The 27,659-nt window shown below is 35.1% G+C and overlaps 1 protein-coding gene across 3 annotated transcripts in view; it reads right to left on the reverse strand.

Annotated features, from left to right (window-relative positions):
* Positions 1–658: 658 nt before the first annotated feature.
* Positions 659–27,659, reverse strand: part of TRMT1L (tRNA methyltransferase 1 like) — a 39,468-nt gene continuing 12,467 nt past the window's right edge. For all 3 annotated transcript variants that reach the window (XM_012444473.3, XM_012444472.3, XM_012444474.3), the window contains exons 6-15: positions 26,861–26,984; positions 26,312–26,391; positions 22,928–23,177; positions 22,323–22,535; positions 20,553–20,743; positions 10,935–11,013; positions 7,792–7,958; positions 6,706–6,768; positions 2,544–2,670; positions 659–2,440 (exon numbers count right to left, since the gene is read on the reverse strand). In XM_012444473.3, coding sequence (XP_012299896.2) covers positions 2,188–2,440; positions 2,544–2,670; positions 6,706–6,768; positions 7,792–7,958; positions 10,935–11,013; positions 20,553–20,743; positions 22,323–22,535; positions 22,928–23,177; positions 26,312–26,391; positions 26,861–26,984 — 1,547 coding nt within the window. In that variant the 3' untranslated portion in view covers positions 659–2,187. The remainder of the gene's footprint in view (positions 2,441–2,543; positions 2,671–6,705; positions 6,769–7,791; positions 7,959–10,934; positions 11,014–20,552; positions 20,744–22,322; positions 22,536–22,927; positions 23,178–26,311; positions 26,392–26,860; positions 26,985–27,659) is intronic.

Below are 27,659 nucleotides of genomic sequence, written 5' to 3' on the forward strand. Positions count from 1 at the left end.
TCTGACTTGAGCCACTATAGTAGGAACCCTTATCTAGTTCTGAGGTCTGATTTAATTGAATTTCTGGAGGCCCTGGAGAAAGGACTCTGACATAATATCACGAGTATGTATTATCTATCTCTTAGCATTTGCCAAAATAACCTGTACCCATTACCAGAGCAGTTAACAATGCAGAAAGAAATTCCTAGACCTTTTGGGCTCACCAAACATGCTAAGTTAGTTCTAACTTTGGGCAACCAGAACATCACACATATATTCACAGTGGAGTCTTGTGGAAGTCAGTATAAGATGTTACTTTACAATGTGCGGTGTCCCAAATTACTACTATTGTTATGAGAACAAGATTGCTTAGGTTGCTAAATGGAATTTTTAAAGTATTTCTTCTTTTGGTTGATTGTTCCTTATCACAGAGTTCTAAACTACTTTCTACCAAATTTTTCTTTGAAAAATCTGCCTTTATATGAGAAATTAATATACATGTATATTTTAGGTAACAGTAATTTACAGGTTCTTTATTAAATTAGGATCTTTGCATTCAGCTGAACTCATCATTGATCAATATATGTCATGCTGATAAGCATTTAGCAAAATTTGAGACTGATATTCAATTTAATAATATGTATTAATTCAGATAATCTGAGTGCAGTAATAGTTTGCCTCCTGGATTTATAGTAATCTTTATTTTTAATAATACAAACAAACAACTCATTTCTTCTACTCATTTGTAAGTTATAATTTTAACTGGCAAGAATTAAAGTAGAATTTTTTTAATGGTCATTATAGAAACTAGCTTATACTTCACTTATTCCTTGATTTTACTGAAATTTATGATCACATCAATTGAAGAAAGGAAAATAAATTGTCTTGGGAATATGCTGTAATAGCACAAAAAAGATTTTCCTTCATTTCTGCAAAATTAATATTCTATATTCATCTAATGCCCATCCACCAGATTTTTTTTGTATATGTCACAGAAGTACTTTTTTCTTAGGTAGTATATTTAAACCTTTCAGTTATAATTATTACCATGCCTCTCTGCCCCAACCCCCACCTTAATGGTTGTAAAAAGTTATTTCCCTTAAGAAATATTTAGGAATAAATATGGATTAAATCCTTGAGACAAAAACCTACACTTTATATCAAATCTTTTCATCTAAAATGTTATATTCAAATGAAGTGAGAATTCATTAAGGAAACAATATTCTTTTACAACTAATTTTTATAGTTACATCAGCCTGGGCTAATTATACAAAAAATTTATACAAATACACACAAAACCAAAAATACCAAACCAAACAAACAAACAAAAAAACCAAAAAACCCCAAACCAAAAAACCCTTGCTCCATAAGGTGACAAATTTTACTTCTGAGAGGTAGTACAAGCAACCAAATGAATACTGTACGTGCATAAACCGAGGCACTTAAGATCACCCAACCTGTTTAATTTATAACCAGATCTCTCCTCTTCAGGATTTCAGGACTCATGAACAATTATTATATTAGAACAATGGTCTCAATTTATTATTTTGACAAAATCTTACTCTAAAGTTTAGTCATTTAGACCTTAAAGTTACAAAACTAAAGTATTTCTATCCCAGGCAAGTATTTAATTTTTCAAAAGCTAGCAATAAATGAAAAGATCAATGTGGGGAGAAGTATGACTTCTTAAATATGGGAACATATTTTAGTTTTCTAATTGTGAAATACATTAGTAACCTGTAAGAACATTGTTCTTCCTATTCTATTCAGGGTCATTTTAATATGTAAGTGGCTTCGGCTTCATTTTGTACACTACAAACAAACAGGGAAACATAAACATCATGAATCAGTTTAAGCAGAGATGTGATTAAGAATTGTAAAAGATGGCTTTCATAACATACATAAAATTCCAAACACTTTGCATGTGAAAATTTTCTGTATCATTAAGCAAGTAGGGTGATCTCAGTGAGACTTGGCTTCATATGAAAATGTTTTCATTAAAATTTCTAGTTTGCTTTATAACAGAAAAAACTTGGAAAGCAAAGCTCCCAAACCAGCTAAGTTAGAAACTGCTCAGTTTCTGAATGAAAATGGCATCGTTTTTATTTTTACTCCACTGAATTCAAAGAATAGAAAAAGAATTACAGTTGGTATAGAGAACTATTAGGCCATCTGTACGGACACCTGAGAACCAACTCTGCTCTATGTTTACCATCTTCTGCAGCCACTTGCTTCTGCTTTGTCATTCACTGACATTTCAACTCTTTCAGTTACTGTATCTTCGGATGCTGACTGGACATGGCCCTCTGACTGTCCTCCAGTATAGGTGGGGGTGCTGTACTTTAAAAGGATAGATTTAAACTGCATCAGAGGTGCATCTGTGCGTACACCCATCGGGTCAAAATGAGTTCGGCTTACTCGAAAGCCTGCTTGAGATAGATAGCACAAAAACTTTTTTAACCTGTAATAAGGAAAGAGAAAAAATACTTAGGTTCTTGTATTTTTATCTAAATCAATCACAATATTATTAAAATATATACTTTGTCATTGCCTGGGTGTCTTACTTTGGCATATTCATTCCTTTAATGCTGTGTCTGTGAATGTTGTAATAAAAGGGCGGATGCTCGGCACTGACGTCAGTCTTTTGCTTCTTGCCTAAATTGGTGATCGTTTCATTACTTTTTCTCTTTCCTGCAACACACACACACAAAGTTAGCATGCTCTTTAAAATTACAAGCCGAATACTTTTATAACTATATATTTGTCTCAAGTCTAAATCCTGACACATTATTTCAATCTGTATATCCAATCTTAATTCTTATAATTTATTCTAGCTATTTTCACTGTCCTTCACTTAGTAATTTTCATATTTAACTGTTTGCTGAATCAGAACTTTTCTACCTTCTTCAACTTCAAGCCACACTCTAATTTTCGTCTCCTGTAGGAAGCCATTTATGAATTCAGGGCCAGTCACTTCACAGATTTCATTAATAATAATACTACACTACTCAGAGTTTGATTAAGTTCTGCTATTTTTTTTCTTTTCTTGTAGTTCTTGTATGTGTGTTAAGTCTTTACTCCCCAAGTTATATTCTAAGTTCCTAAGGACAATGTCTTTCATTTTTATACCTGTATCTCTACTGAGTGCTCAGTCTTGGATGCATAGTGGGTCTTCAGTGGTCACTAAACAACACAAAGTGTCGAGAGGCGACACAGAAACTGACAAAAGGATGTTATGCTCTCATTCCTTATTTCTCATCACAGGACTTAGTTTTTTCATTTTGAGTGAAAGGAAGCCAACAAAATAAGATTCTAGAACTGTATCCTTCCAAAAATCACAAAAGGAAAACAACTGAGATATCCAATACTATAATGAGATTTTGCCTAATGTTCAACCCTTGATTATTTATATATGAACATTATGGTCAAATCTTACTTTTTCAGGGAAAGTAATTAACATCTGCTTAAGCAAAATATTCAGAAGGTGCCAGGGGCGGTGGTGCACACCTGTAGTCCCCGCTACTTGGGAGGCTAAGGTGGTAGGATAGCTTGACCCTAGGAGTTTGAGGCCAGTCTGGGCAACATAGTGGGACTCTGCCTCCTACCAAAAAAAAAGTATTCAAAAGGCAAAGTTGATGCATACAAATGATAAATTACATTCAAAATAAATACAAAGTATTTCTAAATTGTTGCTTTTTTACATGAAAAAACGCAAAAAGGACAGCTTGGGATCCATCCATCAAATCAGATAATTAAAATCTGAATCTAAAATTTGAAATTGCATGAAATCCAATGAGGCACCTAGTCAAAAGATAGACACCCAGATTTAGTACAAGTTCTAGGAGCATCTGAGGCAAAAAACCTGATGTAATACCTTAATAGTGACTATCATCAGCAGTATATGGGTTTTCTTTTTCTTTTTTTTTTTTTTTTGGCCTGGTAATTTATTCTTTTGTAAAAAATAATTTCAACTTTCCTTATCTATTAAAGGGTATATGTGTAGGTTTGTTACGTGGGTACATTGTGTAATGCCGGGGCTTGAAGTCCCAATAACCCCACATCCAGGCAGTGGGCATAGTACCCAACAGGTGGTTCTTCAGCCCATTCCCCATCCCATCCCTCCCCGATCCTGTAGTCCACGGTGTCTATTGTTCCCATCTTTATGTCCATGAGTATCCAAAGTTTAGCTCCCACTTACAAGGGAGAACATGGGCCTTTGATTTTGTTTTTGCATTAGTTTGCTTAGGATAATGGCCTCGAGCTATATCCATGTTGCTGCAAAGAGCATGATTTTGTTCTTTTTTATGAATGAATAGTATTCCGTGGTATCTATGTACCACATTTTCTTTTTTTTTTTTTTTTTTTTTTTTGAGACAGAGTTTCGCTCATTACCCAGGCTGGAGTGCAATGGCGCAATCTCGGCTCACCGCAACTTCTGCCTCCTGGGTTCAGGCAATTCTCCTGCCTCAGCCTCCTGAGTAGCTGGGATTACAGACACGCGCCACCATGCCCAGCTAATTTTTTGTATTAGTAGAGACGGGGTTTCACCATGTTGACCAGGATGGTCTCGATCTCTTGACCTCGTGATCCGCCCGCCTCGGCCTCCCAAAGTGCTGGGATTACAGGCTTGAGCCACCGCGCCCGGCCTTAGTACCACATTTTCTTTATTCAGTCCGTTGATGATGGGCACCTAGGTTGTTTCTTTGTTTTCGCTATCGTGAATAGCACTGCAATGAACATACAATGTATCTTTGGTAGAATGAATTATTTTCCTCTGGGTTTGCCTCGTACTATCATTTTAAGATTTTATGTGTTGACAGATGGTCTTAGAATAACCATATAATTTAAGAATTTTAGAAGAGCCCACAAAAATTAGTCTAATTTCCTTAATTTATATATGAGAAAGCTCAGAGATTAAAAACAAAGGTTTTCTGAGATGGAGTTTGGCTATGCTACCCAGACCTACACAATCCTCACACTATCCTCCCACTTCAGTCTCTTGAGTAGCTGAGATTACAGGTGTGTGCCACTGTGCTCTTGGCTTTTGAAAATATTTTGAAAGCTTATTTATGTTTTATTTTATTCTAAAAAGGATTTAAGACAATTTTGCTGAAGGGCAGGGACCTGGCTGAGGTTATATAACTAACAACATCTGCAGTAGGATAATGCTCTTAAATCTAATTTTTTTTTTTTTTTTTTTTGAGACAGAGTCTCAATCTGTCACCCAGGCTGGAGTGCAGTGGCACAATCTTGGCTCACTGCAGCCTCTGCCTCCCGGGTTCAAGCAATTCTCCCACCTCAGTCTCTCAAGTAGCTGGGATTACAGGCTTGCACCGACACACCTGGCTAATTTTTGTGTTTTTAGTAGAGACAGGTTTCACCATGTTGGCCAGGCTGGTCTTGAACTTCTGACCTCAAGTGATCCACCCATCTCAGCCTCCCAAAGTGCTGGAATTACAGGTGTGAGCCATCATGCCCTGCAAATCTAACATTCTTTACAGTGTATCATAATGCTTCTTTGTCTTCCCTCCAACAGAGAAATTAAGTAATATATCAATTTAAGTTATCAAATTGGTTGAAGATGCCAAATGAACATGGCTGTTGGAAAGAGTATGCAATAGTTATTAAACCATATACTATTAAAAGGAATTTAAGTTTCCTTGTCTGTAATATAACATATGCTTATATTACAGATGCTTTGTTCGCATCTGTAATGTATGCTTATCCCTTTGAAAGAACTGTTAGATCTTGAACCATGTGACTAAAATAAGATCAAATTATATACGATAAAGCTATACCATATATATAATTTTATAGTTAAGGTAAAATTTTATTCTAATCCTTTTAAAAATTGCTCATTAATATATGACTTACAGCAATTCCATTTGATTAACCAGAAGACCTAATTCTTCAGCCATAAAAATTTGTTATATGGCCTTTCATGTAATTTAGGATATATGCATACTTTAAATATAGCTGTGTTAGATATTGTAAATTCATATCAAAGGATGTTAAGATTTAAAATATCAGTGCCTTAATGTCTAAGATTTTGTTTTGCTTTTTAAAAAACTAGATTCCGGCCAGGCGCGGTGGCTCAAGCCTGTAATCCCAGCACTTTGGGAGGCCGAGGCGGGTGGATCACAAGGTCAAGAGATCAAGACCATCCTGGTCAACATGGTGAAACCCCGTCTCTACTAATACAAAAAAATTAGCTGGGCACGGTGGCGCGTGCCTGTAATCCCAGCTACTCAGGAGGCTGAGGCAGGAGAATTGCTTGAACCCAGGAGGCGGAGGTTGCGGTGAGCCAAGATTGCGCCATTGCACTCCAGCCTGGGTAACGAGTGAAACTCCGTCTCAAAAAAAAAAAAAAAAAACTAGATTCCAGATGCGTTTTTGAATACAGGTGAAAAGAAGACTAGAGTGTTAAGTTTCAAAGAGGAGTGGCTTTTAGTTATAAGCTGTAATTTTTATTAGTTGATCAACAGTTTAGTTTTGACCTTCAAAGACAAGGAAACTTAAATATATATAATATAATATAAGCATTTGTTAACAGAAATTTTCAATGTGTGAATGTTGGTAAACAAGTTTTACTATAGTTTTGTTGTCATATAATATGAAATGTATTTTTCAGTAGGCTACCATGACAATCTCTTCTCTTCCTACCCTTTTGCTATATGCCTTTTTGACCTGATACGTACATATATACACACATATATGCATACATACCTTGTGAAACATAATTATCTGTTGTGGTATCATCTGTAGTTTTAATAAACACACCATTTTCTTCTAAAAAAAAAAGCAAATGGGAAAAGAAAATATTTTACAGAATGACATAAAGCAACAACTCAAAGTTTAAATAAAAGTTTATGAAACGCCATCCACACTATTTTCATGAATATACAAGAGATTCTGTGGCCAAACTGGACTGCAAAAATTATATTTTGTAACCCTCTATTACAGCAGCTTCTTCTAATTATTTATGAGAACACTAAGATATTCAATAGGTTCACCTTTATATCAATAGTCAGATACAACTACAAAATTACCTGTTTGTACTAAAGAGAAAAAACACATAGCTTTACTGAATAAGAAGTATAAACTTAGTTTCTGTGTATGATACTATAATTTTTGGCCACACTACTCCTAGAATTACCTAAAGTTTCTTTTTCTAGAAAGCAGATCTAGGGTAATAAAAATCACAAAGGACCTTTCATTGTTTTTTTTTTTAACTCTAGTAAAATTAAAAACAAAAAAGGGAGGTTATCTTTAAAAAAAATTGTCAGGGCATAATGGTTCTCACCTGTAATCCCAGCCACTTTGGGAGGTCAAGGTGAGAGGATCACTTGAGCCCAGGAGTTTGAGATCAGCCTTGGCAACATGGTGAGACCCCAGGTCTACAAAACATTAGCCAGGTGTGGTGGTGTGTGCCTGTGGTCTCAGCTACATAGGAGGCTGAGGCAAGAGGATTGCTTGAGCCCAGGAGGTTGAGAATGCAGTGAGCCATGTTTGTGTCACTGCATTACAGCTTGGGTGAAAAAGTGAGACCCAGTATCAGGGAAACACACACACACCCCACTATTCATCATTCATCTATTCATCTCAGGCTCCTGATTATAATCCTGAAGAAAACTATGTAATTAAAAAAAAAACTGTTAACACAACCAGATTATGATTAGACTCATTAGAGAGGACTTACTAAAGATAAACTATAATTACATTGCTTTTCTTATAACATCAAATACAGTTGAAAAAGATACAGTATTTTCGATAAGAAATTTTAAGCTAGTAAGCTAGTGTTCTATTAGCTACCTTGCTTGTTGAGATTTGAAGGTGCATGAATTGAAAAGTGACTCTGAGGCGTACACTCTGATTCAAAGATTAATGTCTTTATTAGGGTCTGAATGTCATCCAAACCATGGTGAAGAGATTCAAATAGCATTCTTTTGAGGAATCCAGTATTGAAAAGGGAACTTGACCTGAAAAGAAAAGAATATACAGAGAACTGGGTTTGAGAAATGTTTTTCTTTTAAAAAGAAGTTCTTACAATTTAACTATAAGTAAGATATATAATTAATTATATGATAGAGTTAAATTCAAAAAAAAATTATGATTTAATTTAAAACTATTTTCTTTATTATTATTATTTTGAGACAGAGTCCCGCTGTGTACCTAGGCATTTTACTATTTTTTAATAGAGATGGAGTCTCATCTCAAACTACTGGGCTCAAGGGATCCTCCTACCTTGGCTTCTCAAAGTGCTGGGATTACAGGTGTGAAAAACCACACCTGGCCTAAAACTATTTATTTTCTATTTGCCACTCATTTTATTGTATCAGTTTTTTAAACTAGTAGCATTAGTCAAGGAAACTTAATTCACATTAAATAAACAAGAATTTACTGAGTCTGGGAAGGGGAGAAGGGACAGGGTGATGAAGAAGGGAAAAAGAATATAAATGTATTTATTACCATTGAAGTTATATACTTAAAAATGGTAAAGAAGGAAAATATGTATATGCTACCTTAATTAAAAAAAAAGAATTTATTGAGCTATCATAAGGTATACAGTACTGTGGTATATAGAGGGTATGTGGAGGATATACCAAAATATAATATACAATGTGGCCCTTATAAAAGCCTATCAATCTAGACGGGAAAATAAGAGCAATGAAGAGGTTTTCACAATGCACATTCTATCACTAACAGAAAATCTTAATTCTGGTGTGTTTATGGTGGTAGGCTGAATTACATGTGGTGACGGTGTGATTAACAAATGGCCTGGGGTGAATCTGATATGCTTCCCATTTAATTTTAGAATCACAGGTATAATGGACAAAATATGAAATTCTGAGTAAGATAAACTGATTCCAATCCTGGCTCCACCACTCACCAGCTATATGATCTTTTTATTAAAAGACAGAGTTTCACTATGTTGCTCAGGCTAAACTTGAATTCCTGGGCTCAAGGGATCCTACTGCCTCAGCCTCCTGAGTAGTTGGGACTATAGATGCGTGCAACTATGCCAGGCTAGCTATATTAATCTTGAGTAATTATTACTTTTGAGTCTTACATTCCTCATCATGAAATGTAAAATAAAACTTCTCTATATATCCTCAATGTGTGGTAGCTCCTGTTGTTAGGGTTAGCAAATATCTATGAAAGAATATATGATTTTAAAGTATCAAATATGTGATCAATAATACTGAAAGGAATTTAGAGATTATATTGAGTTGAAGCACTAAGGAGAGACTTTCAGAAAGAAAGTACAATTTGAATTGGAGGTGACAGAGAGGGGAAGGTATTCTGGATAAGTGTAAAGACATGAACAATAGCTCTGATATGGAAATCATAAAGTTTTATTAAGAATTCAGGCCGGGAGTGGTGGCTCATGCCTGTAATCCCAGCACTTTGGGAGGCCGAGGCAGGCATAGTCAGGAGTTGAAGACCAGCTGGGCCAACATGGTAAAACCCCCTCTCTACTAAAAATACAAAAATTAGGCTGGGTGCAGTGGCACATGCCTGTAGTTCCAGCTACTCAGGAGGCTGAGGCAGGAGAATTGCTTGAACCCAAAAGGTGGAGGTTGCAGTGAGCCAAGATTGTGTCGCTGCACTCCAGTCTGGGCAACAAAGTGGAACTCTGTCTCAAAAATAAAAAATAAAAAAATTCAGTACTGAGAATCAGAAAACCTAAGTTCTAGCCTTGACTATGGTACTAATTTTTTCAGTCTGTTTTAGCAAGCACGTAAAAACACCGTGCCATAGTTTCCTCATGTGTAAAATAAGGCCGTTAGACAAGAAAATCTTCCTTCTGGATCCAGTAACCTGCTATTTTTAATTTTCCCAGTTCTGAATAATTGGTGAGTATGATCAATGTGTAGCAGATGCTATAGGGAAGCCAGAACTATTTTTAGTAAAACTAGAAGGTAAGGCTGGCTAGGTCTTCATAAGAGAAAATAATAAGCATCAGCACAAAAACATTTACTGGCAATTTCTAGGTTTAGTAGGTACTTAAGCCTCACCTTATAAAGTAATGAGAAGAAATTTGCAATAATTCTTGTTACAATGTTGTTAGGAATCTTGAATTTCTATAAGAATCTCAGTCGGGCCATGGTAGCTCACTCCTGTAATCCCAGCATTTTGGGAGGCCAAGGTGGGCAGATCACCTGAGGTTGGAAGTTCGAGGCCAGCCTAACCAACATGGAGAAAGCCCATCTCTACTAAAAAAATACAAAATTAGCCGAGTACGGTGGTGCATGCCTGTACTCCCAGGTATTGAGGAGGCTGAGGCAGGAGAACTGCTTGAACCAGTGGAGGCTGTGGTGAGCTGAGTTCCCGCCATTGCACTCCAACCTGGGCAACAAAAGTGAAACTCTGTCTCAAAAAAAAAAAAAAAAAAAAAATGGAATCTCTAGTAACAAACTTAAGGTAAGGATTCTGATTAAAAACAATTCAACTTTAAGGTACAATAACTTGTTACCAATGATACAAACGCATATACACATTAAATATTTCCAATTGTGTCCCATCTAAATAACTTTAGGTGGACACTTTTACATGTCCACCTCATTTAAAACTAATTCCTCTAGGACCTTTTATATAACTTTTCTATAAAAAGTTATTGTGATCATTTAAAAATCACATGCTAGATCTGCAATGATGAATTTTAAAAAGCTTCTTTTTTACTATTCAGAAATAAATTATCTAGTTTCCGATCATCCAGGCTTCTCTTTCACCTTCACTGCCTCTTAGTTTTGTCACAAACTACAGAGAATAATGGTAGAGAAAAATCTGAAAATAGAAAACACCTCAGGTTGATAGGAGAAGAGTCATAATGAGTTGCCTAGACTTAAAAATTAAATTTAAATTTACTTGTCTTTTACCACACATAATAAAAATCTGCAATTAATAAATCAATCAATAAATCAAATTTTATGTTCTTATGACTAGTCACATACCACAGAGGTCCAAGTTCTATTGCTGTCTTTCCAGGCATGCTTCCATGACAGTTACAAGGCAGCTGTCTGTAAGGGTTTTCTGTAAAAAGATAATCAAAGGAGAAATGACAAATAGAAATAGTAATAATGGTTATATTAATAATAATTTGCAGCTACTATATACTGAGGATCTACTATGTGCCAGGTATTATGCTAAGTATTTTATGTATGTGTGTGTATATGTGTGTGTGTATATGTGTACACGTGTATATATATGTGTACATATATGTGTGTATATATACACATATATATACACACCCAGGTATTATGCTAAGTATTTTATGTATGTATGTGTATATATGTGTGTATATGTGTACATGTGTATATATATGTGTACATACATGTGTGTATATATATACATATATATACACCCAGGTATTATGCTATTTTATGTATATGTGTATATATGTGATATACATATATGTATATATATGTGTGTGTATACACACACACACACACACACACATTTAATTTAAATCCTTACAACTCTGTAGTAGGTACTGTTAAAATCTCAATTACACATATCAGAGGATTAAAGCTTAAGAGAGGTTGTGGAAATCCATGTCAAATGGCTTATTAGAGATGTAACTGGTATTAATTTACTATACTACATGAAATAAAGAAGGAAAAAGTCTTATAAAGTTCACAAGAGAGCATATTTCAAAATTAACTGATTAAGGAATCATTAATGTGCAAGAAAATATATGTATTTTATATAAAAAGGTTGATGAGTTTTAACAAATGTATACACCCATGTAACCAACATACCAATCAAAATGTAGATATTTCTCACAAGTTAACTTTTCTGCAGTTGGAAAGAAAATGAGTTACTCTATTCCCTATGCTTGACTCATATTCAGCCTTCAAAATGTGCTAGAAGAATCCAATTTGGTTTAAAAAGCAATGAATGAGAGGCCTGATATAATCAAAAGGAAAACTGGGGAGATAATAGAACTATTCTTAGTTTCCAAAATGGGGCAATATTTGACTATGGAACTTTTAAATCCACGCAAGGCCCAAACAGTCATTTTATATCAGAAATTCTCCAACTAATTCCCTCCACTTCAGGACATTCCTGCATTGATCATTCACTTTCTCAGAATGGCCTGATCTAATCAATCAGCCCCAGATATATTCAGAATCAAAGATTATGGTGGCAGGAACATAAATCAATAGCCTCTTGCTAGCCGATAATATCACTCTGCTGTTCAATACAATTATTGGTATAGTGCATGGTTATCAGATCTTATTTTACATTTACTTAAAAGTATCCTTCACTGTTCCTAGATCTACTTTTCAGTATTATTTAACTCTAAGCTTTGATGAAAGGGTATGGTTAGTACTGACATAAGCTTTGATGAGAACTATGTTCCTCAAATATGAGTATACTCAAGAAGTCTTCTCTTGAACCATTACATCACTAAACTACAAATACTTACAAGGAGTCATCATCCAACTCAGGATAGCGATTTATACTATAGTTCTGTCAGCTACAGCCACTTACCACAGGCAGACAGCACAAATGAATTATTAGTTTGTATCTTAATGTACTTTGCAAAATAATCTTATCATACAAACCTGTCTATTCCCAGGCCTCTTTGCTAGGATTTCTCAGATCTAGATTAGCATCAGCAAATTTCCTCTCTGAGGGGCAGGGCTATCATTTCAAGTTACCAGCAGCAAATAATGAAGAGGTAAAGAAGAAAGAAAACTAATATTTCTGTGTTACCAGTATATAAGTAAGGAAAGCAATTCCAGATGAAGAATTTAAAAATATTCTGAGACTTCTATTTAAATGCAACAGATTAAACATACACTTTATCTCTGTTGTCTCTTAATGCTTAAATCAAATGACAGCAAGGAACAAAACTTAAACCACAAGAATAAATAAAATGGGAGAAGAGGTAACAAAAGATGAGAGATGCCAATAACATTTCAGAAGCAGGAATCACACATATAATAGGATAACAGATTATTCAGATAACCAGAGAAATCTAAAGCCTAAGCCTGAAATGGATAGATGGGCAACCAAGAAAACAGGAAGTTCATTAGTGTTGTGGGACCCTGCAAAGGCCTTAAAATTGAGGTAATGATTGTCTCTGAAGATGACTACAGAGAGGTATTGCAAAAAAGAGGTCTTGTTACAATTTTTAAAGGGTTCAATTAAAACTTCAGATCTCCTCTAATAAAAATCAGGCTTCTGTGTCTTCCCCATTCCAAAAGATGAAGTTAATCTTTGGTGAGGCTAAACTATTGAGGATATGGAACCAGGAGTTTTGGGTACAATTGATAGTGAGATGTCTGAAAACAGAGGGATTAAGTAAAAACCTGCTCTCCAGTCTCTGTCCCCAGTGAGGCTCTCCCAGAGCTGCTAAAAGATTAGTCAATTCCTCTCTGGAAAAATTTACCAATCCAAGAGAAAAGATCTAAATATACTTGCTGGTATTTGGGGGTGTCCTACTGAAAAAAGCAGACTGGCATCTTCTTATTACAGTAAAATCCATTGGTTTATAAGCTCTGCCCCAAGTCCTTCAAAACAATTTTTCACCGTGGACAACCAAAGACCACCAGACATGTGAGATCTACCATAATAGAGAACAAAATTACGAAACAGAATGTTAAGAAACAGGAGAACTGAACAACAAAACAACAGCAACAATACAAACCAACCAACCTCTATTCTCCCCTCAATATAAAATATACTCAAGTATAATCAATTCTTAGAAAGGTAAGAGATTTTGGATCCCGGAAACAATAATATGACACTATTAAAAAAGGAACAATAATCACCTAACTAGCCTAAAGAAAGAAAAAGAAAGAACAGTGACAAAATATGAAATAATTCTTAGGAATGGACAAAATATGACAGAAATTAAATAAGACTTGGAAAATAAAAATTAAGGAAAAGTATAAAGTAGAACTAAGTGCCAAAGAGATGAACAGTATACATTTTTTTTTAAAAAAAGGATTAATCTAGAAGATCCAAAATATAATTAATGTTCCTGAAAGAGACAACAAATATAATTTGAAAGGAAAAACTTGTCAAAGAAATAACACCCGCCAAGGGCCAGGTGTGGTGGCTCATGCCTGTAATCCTAGCACTTTGGGACGATGAGGTGAGCAGATAACTTGAGGTCAGGAGTTTGAGACCAGCCTGGCCAACACGATGAAACCCCATCTCTACTAAAAATACAAAAATTAGCTGGGAGTGGTGGCACACGACTGTAGTTCCAGCTACTCGGCAGGCTGAGGCAGGAAAATCGCTTGAACCTAGGAGGCAGAGGTTGCAGTGAGCCAAGATCACGCCACTGTACTCCAGCCTGGGAGAAGAGCAAGACTCCAAAAAAAAAAAAAGAGAAAAAAAGAAAAAATTACCCCCTCAACCCCAAAATTTTGAGCTGAAGAGCTCAAGTTTGTGACTTAAAAGAACTCAGAGGCCGCACACAGTGGCTTATGCCTGTAATCCCAGCACTTTGGGAGGCCAAGGAGGGTGGATCACTTAACAAAAGTTAGCTGAGCGTGGTGGCATGTACCTGTAGTCCCAGCTACTCAGGAGGCTGAGGTGCAAGAATTGCTTGAACCTAGGAGGTTAAGGTTGCAGTGAGCCACTTCACTCCAGCCTGGGCAACAGAGTGAGACTCTGCTCAACAACAACATAAAATAAATAAATAAATAAATAAGAACTCAGAGATTAACCAGTAAAATGAATTTAAAAAGATGAATTCATACACATATTATCTCAAAATTATTTTAGAATATTGGGTTTAGAAGAGGTATTTTAAGAGCATTCAGAGAGAAAATAATATAACAGACAGCAGACCTCTCATTGGAAGCTAGAAAACAATGGAATAGCAGCAGACTTCTCACTGGAAGCTAGAAAACAATGGAATAATACCTTGAGCATTTTGAGGAAAAATGATTTCCATCCTAGAATTCTGTACTTGGCCATGCAATACTTCTCAGCAATCTATAGGTAAAAGTGTTCACTTGAAATGAAGAAGTAAACAAGGAAAGTGGGAAAATGCACAGGATCTGTGATACGAGATTTATCACAAAAGGAAAACCAAAGAAAAATTCCAGGATAATGGTTAAACAGAAGCCCTTGGACAACAGATTTCGGCAGATATAGAAAACAAACAATCCAAACTAGAGCACGAGGACTGTCTCCAGGAGAGTGAAATTGAAAGCCAAAGATTACCTAATGTGCTTATCTATGCTGAAAGAAGCACTGAAAATGTAGCAGAGTTTAGAGATGGATTATAAAAAGTTATATTTTAAAGAAGGTAACAAGCACAGTAAGTATTAATTCCAGAGTTACCAAAGAGTTGTCTAAGAAAGGAAACATTATTATATGAATAATCTTTTATTTTTACTTTCGTAGAGACAGGGTCTTGCTATGTTGCCCAGGCTGCTCTTGAACTCCTGATCTCAGGCAATCCTACCTTGGCCTCCTAAAGGGATTACAGGTATGAGTCACTATGCCCAGATTCATATGGTTTATCTGTGCTGCAGTAGCCTTCTAAAATGATCAGCAATAATCCCTGGCTTCTGGTATTCAAACCTTTGTGTAATACCCTTCCCCTGAGTAGGCACTGGATCTAGAGACAAGTTTCTAACAACTAGAATATGGCAAAAGTAATAGCGTATTACTTTGAGATTATGTTACAAGAGACCTTTTCTATCTTGCTTGCACTCAAACTCACCCTCTGGTTCTTCCGACTTCCTTTTTTTTTTTTTTAAGAGATGGCATCTCACTCTATCACCCAGGCTGGAGTTCAGTTGTGTAACCACAGCTCACTGCAGCCTTGAACTACTGGGTTCAAGTGATCCTCCTGCCTCAGCCTCCCATGTAGCTGGGACTGCTGGCACAAACCACTGACCAACAGCTTGATCTGTGGCCTTGTGAGAGACCCTGTGCTAGTGGACCCAGCTAAGCCATGCTTAGATTCTTGACTCACAGAAACTATGGGATAATAAATGTTTAAAGCCAATAATTTTGGAGTGATTTGTTACACAGCAATAGACAGCTAATACAATTTGTGAACAGTATTTATATATTTATAAAAATATAAACACTAAATATTGATGTAGTCCAAAGTAGAGAGCAGAACATGCATGTGACTGGATTGGTTTAAAAAGCCAAATACTCTTTCTCCATGGAAGGAAGTTAGATGCATTATAAGCATGTTATTTAGAAATATGAATATATAAACATTAGAAGAAACAACTGTGAGATTTTAACTGTTTAGGGAGTCAGGCAGAGATTATTATTTTATTAATAAGATGTATGGAACTATTTGATCTTTTTTTGCTTTCTTTTTTTGAGACAGAGTCTTACTCTTTTACCCAGACTGGAGTACGGTGGGATGATCTCAGCTCACTGCAACCTCCTGCCTCCTAAGTTGACTCGATTCCTCTGCCCCAGCCTCCTGAGTAGCTGGGACTACAGGTGCCTGCCACCATGCCCAGCTAAGTTTTGTATTTTTAGTAGAGATGGGGTTTCACCATCTTGGCCAGTCTCGAACTCCTGACCTCAGGTGGTCCATCTGCCTCAGCCTCCCAAAGTGCTGGGATTACAGGCATGAACCACTGTGCCCAGCTATTGGAGATTTTAAACATGTATTACAAATTGATAAAAATTCTGAATGAGACGACTTCTTTGTACGATATACTTGTTTATTCTAAGTTCTGTATGATTGCAAATAAAATGCAAAAACAAATCACTGCTTTATAGTTATTACTTATCAAGTCAAAAATTCTTTAAAATGTTTGATTAATGGCTGGGCCAGGCGCGGAGGCTCAAGCTTGTAATCTCAACACTTTGGGAGGCTGAGGTGGGTGGATCACTTGAGAGCAGGAGTTTAAGACCAGCCCCAACATGGTGAAACCCTGTCTCTACTAAAAATACAAAAATTAGCAAGGCATGGTGGCAGGTGCCTGTAATCCCAGCTACTTGGGAGACTGAGGCAGGAGACTGCTTGAGCCTGGGAGGCAGAGGTTGCAGTGAGCCAAGATCGTGCCACTACACTGCAGCCTGGGTGACATAGTGAAACTCAGTCTCAAAAATAAATAAATAAATAAATAAAAATAAAACAAATGTCTGATTTAAAAAACACAAGCTGCATTAAATGCAAATGGTCTAAATATCTCATCAAAAGTCAGAGATGATCAGACTGGGTAAAAAAAAAAAAAGATCCAAGAAGACACCTATAAGTTGAAAGTGAACTATGTAAAGAAATATATTGGCCGGGCGCGGTGGCTCAAGCCTGTAATCCCAGCACTTTGGGAGGCCGAGGCGGGTGGATCACGAGGTCAAGAGATCGAGACCATCCTGGTCAACATGGTGAAACCCCGTCTCTACTAATACAAAAAATTAGCTGGGCACGGTGGCGCGTGTCTGTAATCCCAGCTACTCAGGAGGCTGAGGCAGGAGAATTGCCTGAACCCAGGAGGCGGAGGTTGCGGTGAGCCGAGATCGCGCCATTGCACTCCAGCCTGGGTATCAAGAGCGAAACTCCGTCTCAAAAAAAAAAAAAAAAAAAAGAAATATATTATGCAAGCAGTAGCTATAAGAGCAATGTTTACATTAACATCAGGTAATACAGTCTTTTAGACAAGAAATATCCATAGGTATAACGAGGAACATTTCACAATGATAAAATGGCCAATATATGGAGAAGATATAACAATTACAATCTATATCCACATTTTTAGAGGTAAAATGATAGTTAAAGAAGACAGGTACAGGCTGAGGAGATCTAATATAGGCTTAATAGTACAAAGGTAAGACAAATGTCAGAATTAAATGAATATTTAAGAAAACTTTCTTGAAATGAAAGAAAATTTTAAACTACATGTTTAATGGGTACACCATGATCTAGGACCCTAAAAGCATATATTCTAGTAAGTTACTGGACTTCAAAAATAAATAAAAATTCCTTTGCAGAGCCAGCAAAATGATCATATCACATATATAAGAAGGAAAAATCATAAGAACTTCTATAAAGCACTCAAAGAAATTATTTAAACTCTTTAAGTATACAGGCTATGGCCATGCTTTGGGCAAAGAAAAGCTTTGAACATGAAGGAAACAAAGTAGTATTTTTCTTATGAGCTCTATTGAGTAAACTGAGAAAGTTAAACTCAACCAAATAAGAGATGACCAGAGAAACTATGGCAAAAAGACTGAGGACATACACAGAGTATTTTAAATGTAGAGATTAATCTGGCAAAACAGAATGTTAAGTGTTACATATTCTAATAACATTGAGATGGTACAACAAACACAATTAGGCAGGGAAAAATGGAAAATGGGAAGCTAATTATCTCATTTGAGATATCAAGGAGCCAAAGGATATTACTTAAAACTGATAAATCCAAATTACAGAAGTATATACATATTTACTACTAAAAGTAAACATTAAGAAAAACAATTACATAAAATATATAAACCAGATTCTTATCTAGTCAAGAAAAATGGAAGAAAGGATAAATAAAAATATATGAGGGGAATATGACCATAGGAACCAAGGAAATTAAAAGAAATTATTAGACAACACTTAGCTCAATCCTAAGTAAATAAAACAGAAATGCTAGGTGAATACTATTAAACCTTTAAGGAACACATAATTCCAATACTAAACTATCAGTTTTTCAATTTCTAAGAATTGAAAAAAGGGAAGCATTCTAAATTATTTTTGAAGGGAGTGTAAACTGATAGATCAAAGCTCAACTAAAATTATGCTACAACAGAAAACTGTATACCTTCTCATTTATAAATACTGAAACAAAAAATCCTTTAAAAATTAGTGAATAAAATTCAACAATGTATTAAAAGAATACTACCTGACAATAGTTTATTCTAAAAAATCAATTTTGGTTCTATACTGGAAACTTTTATTACCATTAATCCAATTAGTAAGCCTAAAGAGAAAAACCATATAATCATCTCCACAGATGTTGAAAATGCATTATGACAAAATTCAACATCTTGATAAAATACAATAAAAGTGGAAATGAAATATTCTTCCTTAATGTGATAAATGATACATATTGCAGATGAAAAGCCAGTATTATGCTTTAATCAGAAAGCACTAGAGGCTCGGTGCAGTGGCTCATGACTATAATCCCAGCACTTTGGGAGGATGAGGCAGGCAGATCACTAGAGGTCAGGAGTTTCAGACCAGCCAGGTGAACATGGTGAAACCCCATCTCTACTAAAAATACAAAAAGTAGCTGGGCCTGGTGATGTGTGCCTGTAGACCCAGGTACTTGGGAGGCTGAGGCAGAAGTGCTTGAGCCCGGGAGGCAGAGGTTGCAGTGAGCCAAGATCGCACCACTGTACTCCAGCCTGGGTGACAAAGTAAGACTCTATCTGAAAAAATAAAAAAATACAAAGCACTAGAGGGAACTAAAAATAAGGAACATGACAGAATGCCCTCCATTACCAACACCAGTTAACATTATACTAAAGTACTTGAAGAAATGAAAAGCATATTATATTTGTAGGAAGCTTCAAAAAGCACAGTATCTATTCTCCCCAATTTAATGTGATCAAAATAATAGGCCACTGGGTTATTATTTACTTTTGTATGAAGGGGTTAACAAAAGATCAATATAGGAACACTGAAAACAAAGAGCTTTGAGTAGGGATTGCCATAACAAATATTAAACGGCAATGAAAAGCCTCTGTAGTTAAAACAGTATGATAGATGTGTATGAATAAATATCCAACCACTGGAACAGAATAGAAAATCTAGAAACAAACTCAAATACATGTGGAACTTTGTAAGATAAAGACAGTATTCTCAAATCAGTGGAGGAAAGGTGTACTATTCAATACAACATAATCTGCTTTGAATAATCTAGAAATAGGAAAGCTCTTTGTTACTACAGACAAAATCCAGACTATGTAAACATTCAATTAGCAACAAAAAACTTCTGCAAGACAGATTTTTTTTAAAAAGCAAACACATGTAACAAAATGAGAAAAAACAAATCTACAACTCACATAACAAGTGCTAAACTCAAAAATTCATATTAAAAAATAGCAAGAAAACAATGAGCAACTGTTTCCATGTCCCAAAACTGAAACAAACAGAAACAGCTTCATGAAGGCCTAAACACAGCTTTTTCCTTGTTTCCCATCCCCAGGCCTGGCACATAGAAAAGGCTCAATAAATGTTTACTGAATACATTTTACAACTGAAGGCTTTTATATACAGCCAGAAACATCAAAATTATTTTTATAAAATTAATGATTTGTAACAGTCTGGTCAAAAAGGTAATCTGACTTACATTCCTAAAATTAGTTGAGAGTGGAAACTAAGTTATTTCTAGATGTTTCGAGAGAGGGCAGAGCTAGAAAGCATACATTGTACAGCATGAGTAAATAACTTTAATAAACTCACACGAATGTCTTGTCTGTTGACAAAAGGAAATCCAGTATAGGAAATAACAAAGTTAGCACTGTAATCTTTAAAATCAAAGAACAACAATATGTATAATTAGGGATGTGATAAAGGCTTATTCAGTGGAGGATTACAGATAAATTAAACATAACATATAACTTGAATTTACCTTCTACCATATTACCATCCTTCTGAAAAATTCTCTCTTCACACCACTGACAATGGATCAGGTATTGAATCTTCTTGGCTGTTTCATCTGCTGAAGTAGGTCCCCTCAAAACTCTCACAACTACCAACACAAAATGTTCCAGAGCCACTGCAAACAGTACTTCTATGCCTTTGTTGCATCGGGCTGCGGCTCTATAATAAATTTTTAAAAGTTATTTTGTGGGCTTATCATTTTCCTTTGTTTGGCATTATACTAATACTAACCTGGACGTTAGACTATGGGTAAGTTATGGGACATCAAGAATAATTCGATTCTCAGTAGCAGTGCTTTTAAAAGATCATTACTGTAACTCTTACAGAAATTGAAACACAGGAAATAAAAGATGCTTGGCAGGGTCTTCAGTTTCTAGACATTTTCCCTTATGATATCCTCTCAATAGGGCAGTATTTTCTGGTTTTCAGTCATTTTCACTTTGTTTCTTATCACCACCACATTTCTTCCTTTTTATCTATTTTATTTCCTATAAAAGCTTCTTCCAAACATTATATATTTATTGAGTAATGACTATATGCAGGATAGTATGCTACTGAGAATTCAGTGAAAAAAGAATAGTCAAAGTCCTTTCCACCATTAAGTTTACAGACTTTCTGGATTAAGCTCTATTATATATCATTTATGTACTCTACAATCATATACTAAATTTAGTTTATTTATATATATATATATATATATATATATCTCACTCTGAATTTGCTGATATTATAGACATTTTTAAGTAAGTGCAGTAGGTCCTTAGCATGCATAAAGTGAACGTCAGTTTTCAGGTAATTAGAAACAACCCTGAAGGTCTGAAGGTCTATGAAGCCTAATAATCTGTATTTATGCTGAGGTAGAAATTTCCAGTTAAATGCTGTGAAACTAGTATTAGAGCTGGTGAGTGAGCTGGTTGATCATCATTATCTATATTCACAATGTCCATTTATATTATATTATTCTAGGATAATCTGCATATAGTAAGTACTTAAAAAAGTCACCCTTTTAAAAATAACTGTTTTTAAATTCTGTTTGGAAATCCTGGTGGGAAATGGAGAGAACTTCCCATTTTGTAAGATCATTTTGCAGAGTCAAGTTTGTAAGACATCATTTTATTCAAACTATATAAATAAAGAAGATAAAATGGAATGAATACAAAAGAAATGACTGTTTCTTTTTGAGGCAGAGTCTCGCTCTGTTGCCCAGGCTGAGTGCAGTGGAGCAATCTTTGCTCACTGCAGTATTTGCCTCCTGGGTTCAAGTGATTCTAGTGCTTCAGCCTGTAATCGTAGCTGTGACTACAGGTGTTTGCCACTATGCCTGGCTAATTTTTGTATTTCAGTAGAGACAGGATTTCACCATGTTGGCCAGGAGGCTTGTTTCATCCTGGGCAACATGGCAACAAAACAAAACAAAACAATTTTTGCCTTTCCTTTCATATTGCTATCCTTTATCTACCCTACATTGTTCAAATAAACTGGAAATTAACTTTCACTTTTATGTTTTCTTACTACTTTATTTCAGCAACATTTTAATTGGAGAGTAAACTGGATATTTCAGCCATAAGTGTTTTTTTACAATAGATACCGTGTAAAATTAAAAACTAATATTATAGATAAGGAATACAGAATTTATGTTTTGTGCACATTTTGAATAATAAGATAGGTACTTCTTGTAATATTAGCTCTCTTGATCAAATACTAAAAATCACTAAGTACATCATTGGCAATTTGGTACCTTGCCACTGCAGCTACAACAATTCTGGCTGCCAGTTCCTTGTAATATTCAGTTCGGACAATGTTACATCCGTAGTGACGCCGGGCAACATGCTGTGCCTTGGCATATAAAGAACTGATATCTGTAGAAGTCACTGACACTATGCCAAGGTTTCTTATATTTCTGAATGCAGAATCTAGATAATTCACAGATGTTCCGAAAGGGTCTAGATGTCTAAAATCAGAAAGAATATAGACATATTTTAAAGTCATATTAGTAGCAAAAATTATACCATCGTAACTATTTCTAATTATAAAATTCCATGGATGTAAAAGTACACTGCAAATCTATTTTAAGTACATAATTCTGTTTTTGAATTAAGTAATAAAATGATAATATGATATATGAGACATGTAAAAATAAATTTGGGTTAGAGGAAAAGTGACATGACCAGGTATTTTATTTCAAATACTAGAAAATTTTCATGCTGCATACCTTAGGCCAGTGACAAAAAATGGCATTAATTTAAATAAATAAATAACAAACTGTCTTAATTTTTAACTACCCCTTGTCCCCAGAATTCCAAGTAAGTTTAGAAAGTGACATGGCAAATCTTTTCTACTTACATGAAATCAAAAGATCTCAAATGCATCAGCACATTGGCATCCATTTTGGTCACCTTAATATTACCAAGATTTTTCTCTCCTTCTTCAAGAAAATCGTCACTCTTTTCCTTTTCCTTACTATCCACCACCACTTTCAATTTGTTTAAATGGCAGTTTTCCTGAATCAATGTCACAGAGTTTTCATTCAAGTCATTGATTGTAACTTTGACTGCATTTCCAAGATGTTTTGCCCACTGTAATCCCATAATCCCTTTAGAAAAATGGGGAGGAAAATGAGTTTTATAATTTTAATAATTTTAAAGAAAAACAGTATTTTATAAATAAATTATTTCAAAATTTAATGTTTTCATTTTTAGTTGTAACCTTTAGAAGCTTTATAGTAAGAAAGAATAAGAAAGAATAAGATTATTTCTTACTACAAAGCTTCTCAAGAAAGGTTATAACTAAAAATGTGTCTAACAGATTTTCATTAATACTTCTTACAAACCTTTTTTATGATCCTTGTTCAAATAAAATCTCTATGTATGTTTGTTGTTTTCTTTTTTTTCTTACCACAGAATACGTTATACGAATGAGGTTACTCTGCTTGAAGGGAGGATGGGAAGTTGGAATTCCTTCTGCTGAAGTTTGCCCTCATGGACCAAAATATGAAAAACTTTTCTAGACCAATACTTTTCAAACACTGCGCAACAGCATCGTTGTGAATTTAACAAAAAATGTGCGGCTGAGTGTGGTGGCTCACACGTATAATATCTGCACTTTGAGAGGCCGAGGTGGGTGGATTACTTGAGCCCAGGAGTTTGAGATCAGCCTGGGCAACGTGGCAAAATTCTGTCTCTACAAAAAAATACAAAAATTTGCTGGGCATGGTGTGCATGCTTGTGGTCCCAGCTACTTTTAGGAGACTGAGGTGAGAGAATCACCTGAGCCTAGGAGGTCTAGACTGCAGAGAGCCAAGATGGTGCCAAGACACTATCTCAAAACTGAGACCCTATCTCAAAAACAACAAAAAAGCAAATTTGTAAGCAAGTGATTAAGAAGAATTCAGACAAAAGGGCCCCTTCTCACAGGTTTTCCATATCTACTAGTCATAAGGGACATTCATTACAAAATGGGAGATGGTAACACAAGCCCAACCAATATAGATTAGAAAACCCTTTATGGATTGGAAATACTGACCATCTTCTCCATACATGTCTCATAAATGAAAAAATATCATGTGTTATGGACTTCACATATATGTATTTTCCATATTTTCACAACAAACTTGTGAGGTAAATTCTCATATCCTCATTTTAGGAATGGCAAAACATGCAAAATGGCTGCTCCAGATCTGATCTAAGTTTACAAAGGCACTTAAAAGAAAAGGCTGGAAAGATATTCCTTAGACATTAGCTTTAATGACTTCAGATTTAAAAGTGAGTGAAACGGCTGGGTGCGGTGGCTCATGCCTGTAATCCTAGTACTTTGGGAGGCTCAGATGGGTGGATCACCTGAGGTCAGGACTTTGAGACCAGCCTGGCCAACACGGCAAAACACTGTCTCTACTAAAAATACAAAAATTAGCCGGGTGTGGTGGCAGGCACCTGTAATCCCAGCTACTCAGGAGGCTGAGGCAGGAGAATCACTTGAACCCAGGAGGCGCAGGTTGCAGTGAGCCGAGATGGTGCCACTGCACTCCAGCCTGGGTGACTGAGTGAAACTCTGTTTCAAAAAAAAAAAGAGAAGAAAAGAAAAAGGGTGTATGGTGAAAAAAATACTGGGAAATAAATTTGCACAAGCAGGTTAGGATCAGATATAGGAGATATTAAATGCAGTCTGAGAAGTTTGGACTCTAGGCAATAAAGATGAATGACTTTTTTGATTCATAAGTAACATTATTAATGTGGTGCTTCAGAGGAAAGGCTGTTTAGCAGTAACAGGCAAGACAAATTGGAGGAGAGAAATGACTGGAAGCAAGGGTACCATTTAGAGGCTACTGCAATAGGCTTGCTATCAAATCATTAAATTGGTGTATATGGAATGGAAAATGTGAGTTATATTAGAAAAGAAAAATTAGAACAGACCTGGTGGCTGGAGTAGATACGGAAACAGTAACAGGAAAACAAGGAGTAAAAAAATGATTCAAATTTCAAATCCACATGGCGTGGGATATAGTCAGAAGCATCACCTCATCACTTTTACCATATATATACTGAGACAGTATTAATGATGATGATCATGGTAGCAGTAGTAGTCCCCTCTTTTAATAGATGAGCAAATTGAGGCACAATTTCCTATGGTCATACAGCTAGCAAGTGATAAAGCTGGGATTTAAACTCAGGCAGTCTGGTTCTACAGTCCATTCTTTTAATCACTTTTACCTGAGGAGAGTAGTTTAGGAAGGAGAGCTAACTCATGCTTTCACTCTTTTGGCACAAACTCCCCAAGAGTGTACTCCTATAATATTTATGAAGAAAGACTTGGATTGGGTACAGTGGCTTTTTAGAAATATTCTACTGTTTCTATTATCTTTTCTCTACCATTAAGTCTTTTGGAAAAAATATTCTCAATGTTTAAAATTTCACTTTATTCCACTGTCTAAAGGCTAGTCAATGATCATCACAACGCAAAAAAGAGACACAACCATACATCAGGTGCTGCCTGATTGCAGCAAACAAGTATTATTGCCAAAAAAAACCAAAAAAAATTGTATTTGAATTCAATCAAATGATCGATTTACAAAAATACAGGCAATAGGAGAACACGTTATATAAGCCATAACAATACAATCAGCAAAAATCCAGACTGCAGGAAACTCTATAGGTCAGAAGACCTGTTAGCTCAAGAAATAATTACCACACACAGAGAAAATGATAGAAGGAACCACAGATTTAAAAGAGACTTAGACATTTCAAACAATTGAAATACAGTTTTTGTCTGCATTCTGATTTGATTTTTAAAACATATTATGAGACAATTGGGCATATCTAAACAATTGATATTAAAAATTATTCCTAATTTTTTAAAGTATGATAGTAGAGTGGTTTTATTTAAAAAAATCTTCACCTTTTAGAGATCCAACTAAAATACTTACAGATGAAATGATATATCTGTTATTTGTTTCAAATTAATAGGCATCAAAAGACTAGGATATGAGGTATGAAGACAATGATAAAACAACTGAGAATGAACCACTAATTTTTGAAGTAAGCAACGATGGATATACAGGGACTCACTTATTATACTCTTTAATATATACTTAAAAATTTTCACAGTAAAAAATTAAAAATTTTGCCTTGGATCTTTAATTTTTTTACATCACTTCCCATATATATTTTCTAAGAAAAGATACTGTAAAGTCAAATAAATAAAATGGGGTTCCAAAAAAGTGTCCTCACTTACCAGTGGCTCCAAAAGCATCTAGACATTCCAAAGGTTTTCGTTCCTCAGTCAAAGCAGCCAATGTACAGAATATTAGCTGCCTACAAGGAAATCATAATCTGAAATAATTTTACTTTACCATGGCTTCATGATCACAGATTTTATTTAAGAATAGTGAATTGAGGTTCCTAGTTACTGTACAAACTATGTGAAAAGGAGACCTAAAAACATATTCCCAATTTAATACTGTAAGAACTAAAAGTATGTGAAATTAAACTATGAATCCAGTTGGATTCTATTAACAAATATTTATTTATTTATAAACAAAACTTGCTCACAAAAGCACCAGCTTGTTCAGTAATTATATAAAATTCGGCCTATTTTACTCTCTGATAAAGACATTGGCTTGGTAGAAAAAAAGAAACAATCCTTCTGAGAAAAATGTTAAAATAGATGATTTTTATTCTGCATCTAGTTCTAAATTTTAATATATTAGAACATAAAGGTTACGAGACGGTACATTTACACTAATTTGAAACATCCCATAACCCTATTTTCAATTTATCTTACCGATTTAGTTTCATTTTGGGATTAAAATAGGAATCTGTTTTCTGAGGTATAGAATAGTTGGGACAAACTTGTACATCCGTGTCTGCCTCTTTCAAAATTTCATTAGGTGGTTTAACAGTGGAAGCTAAGATGGAAAAAAGAAAAGATTTCCAGGGAAACACAAAATAATTATAAACATCTAAAACAATATATATTTTGAAAAAAACTTTATATTATGTTATATTAACGCAAATGATTGGGCAGATGTAAAAAAACCAAAATCAAAGAACTGATATATTCAGCATTCTCTGCAAAAGAGTAACACTCAGTTAAATATCTGATCAATGAAAGAAAGTTAATTTACTATCTTGACTGTCTAGCACATCAATAAGTCTGCATTATAATACATAAGAACAGTCAACCTAGGACAGTACAAACTCCTAAAATATTTTTGTAGTTTGTCAAACACTACATTGTTTGCTAAGTATATTTTACTATAGTATAATTGTTGGAAAATGAGTATCTCCATATGGCTGCATTCCATTAGCTAGCATGGCTTACTAAGAATCACTGTATTTCCTGAACATGGTAGACTTCAGAATAGTTTCTCATAATTATGATTTTAAGTCACAAATTACATTGAAATGGCTACAAAATAATGAAGAAATGATTTTACATTTAATATGTTAGAATCATTTAGCTATAAACTCATGAAATATTGATGTGTATATATGTGCATATATTTTAAATATTTAAGAAATGAGATATGGCATGTGTGGGAAAATCGAGAATCCTTTATTTTTAGATTTCTTGGTAACAT

The sequence above is a fragment of the Aotus nancymaae genome, unplaced genomic scaffold (genome assembly GCF_030222135.1).
Source record: "Aotus nancymaae isolate 86718 unplaced genomic scaffold, 86718_ANA_hifiasm-v0.15.2.pri h1tg000108l, whole genome shotgun sequence".
Taxonomy (NCBI): Eukaryota; Metazoa; Chordata; class Mammalia; order Primates; family Aotidae; genus Aotus; species Aotus nancymaae.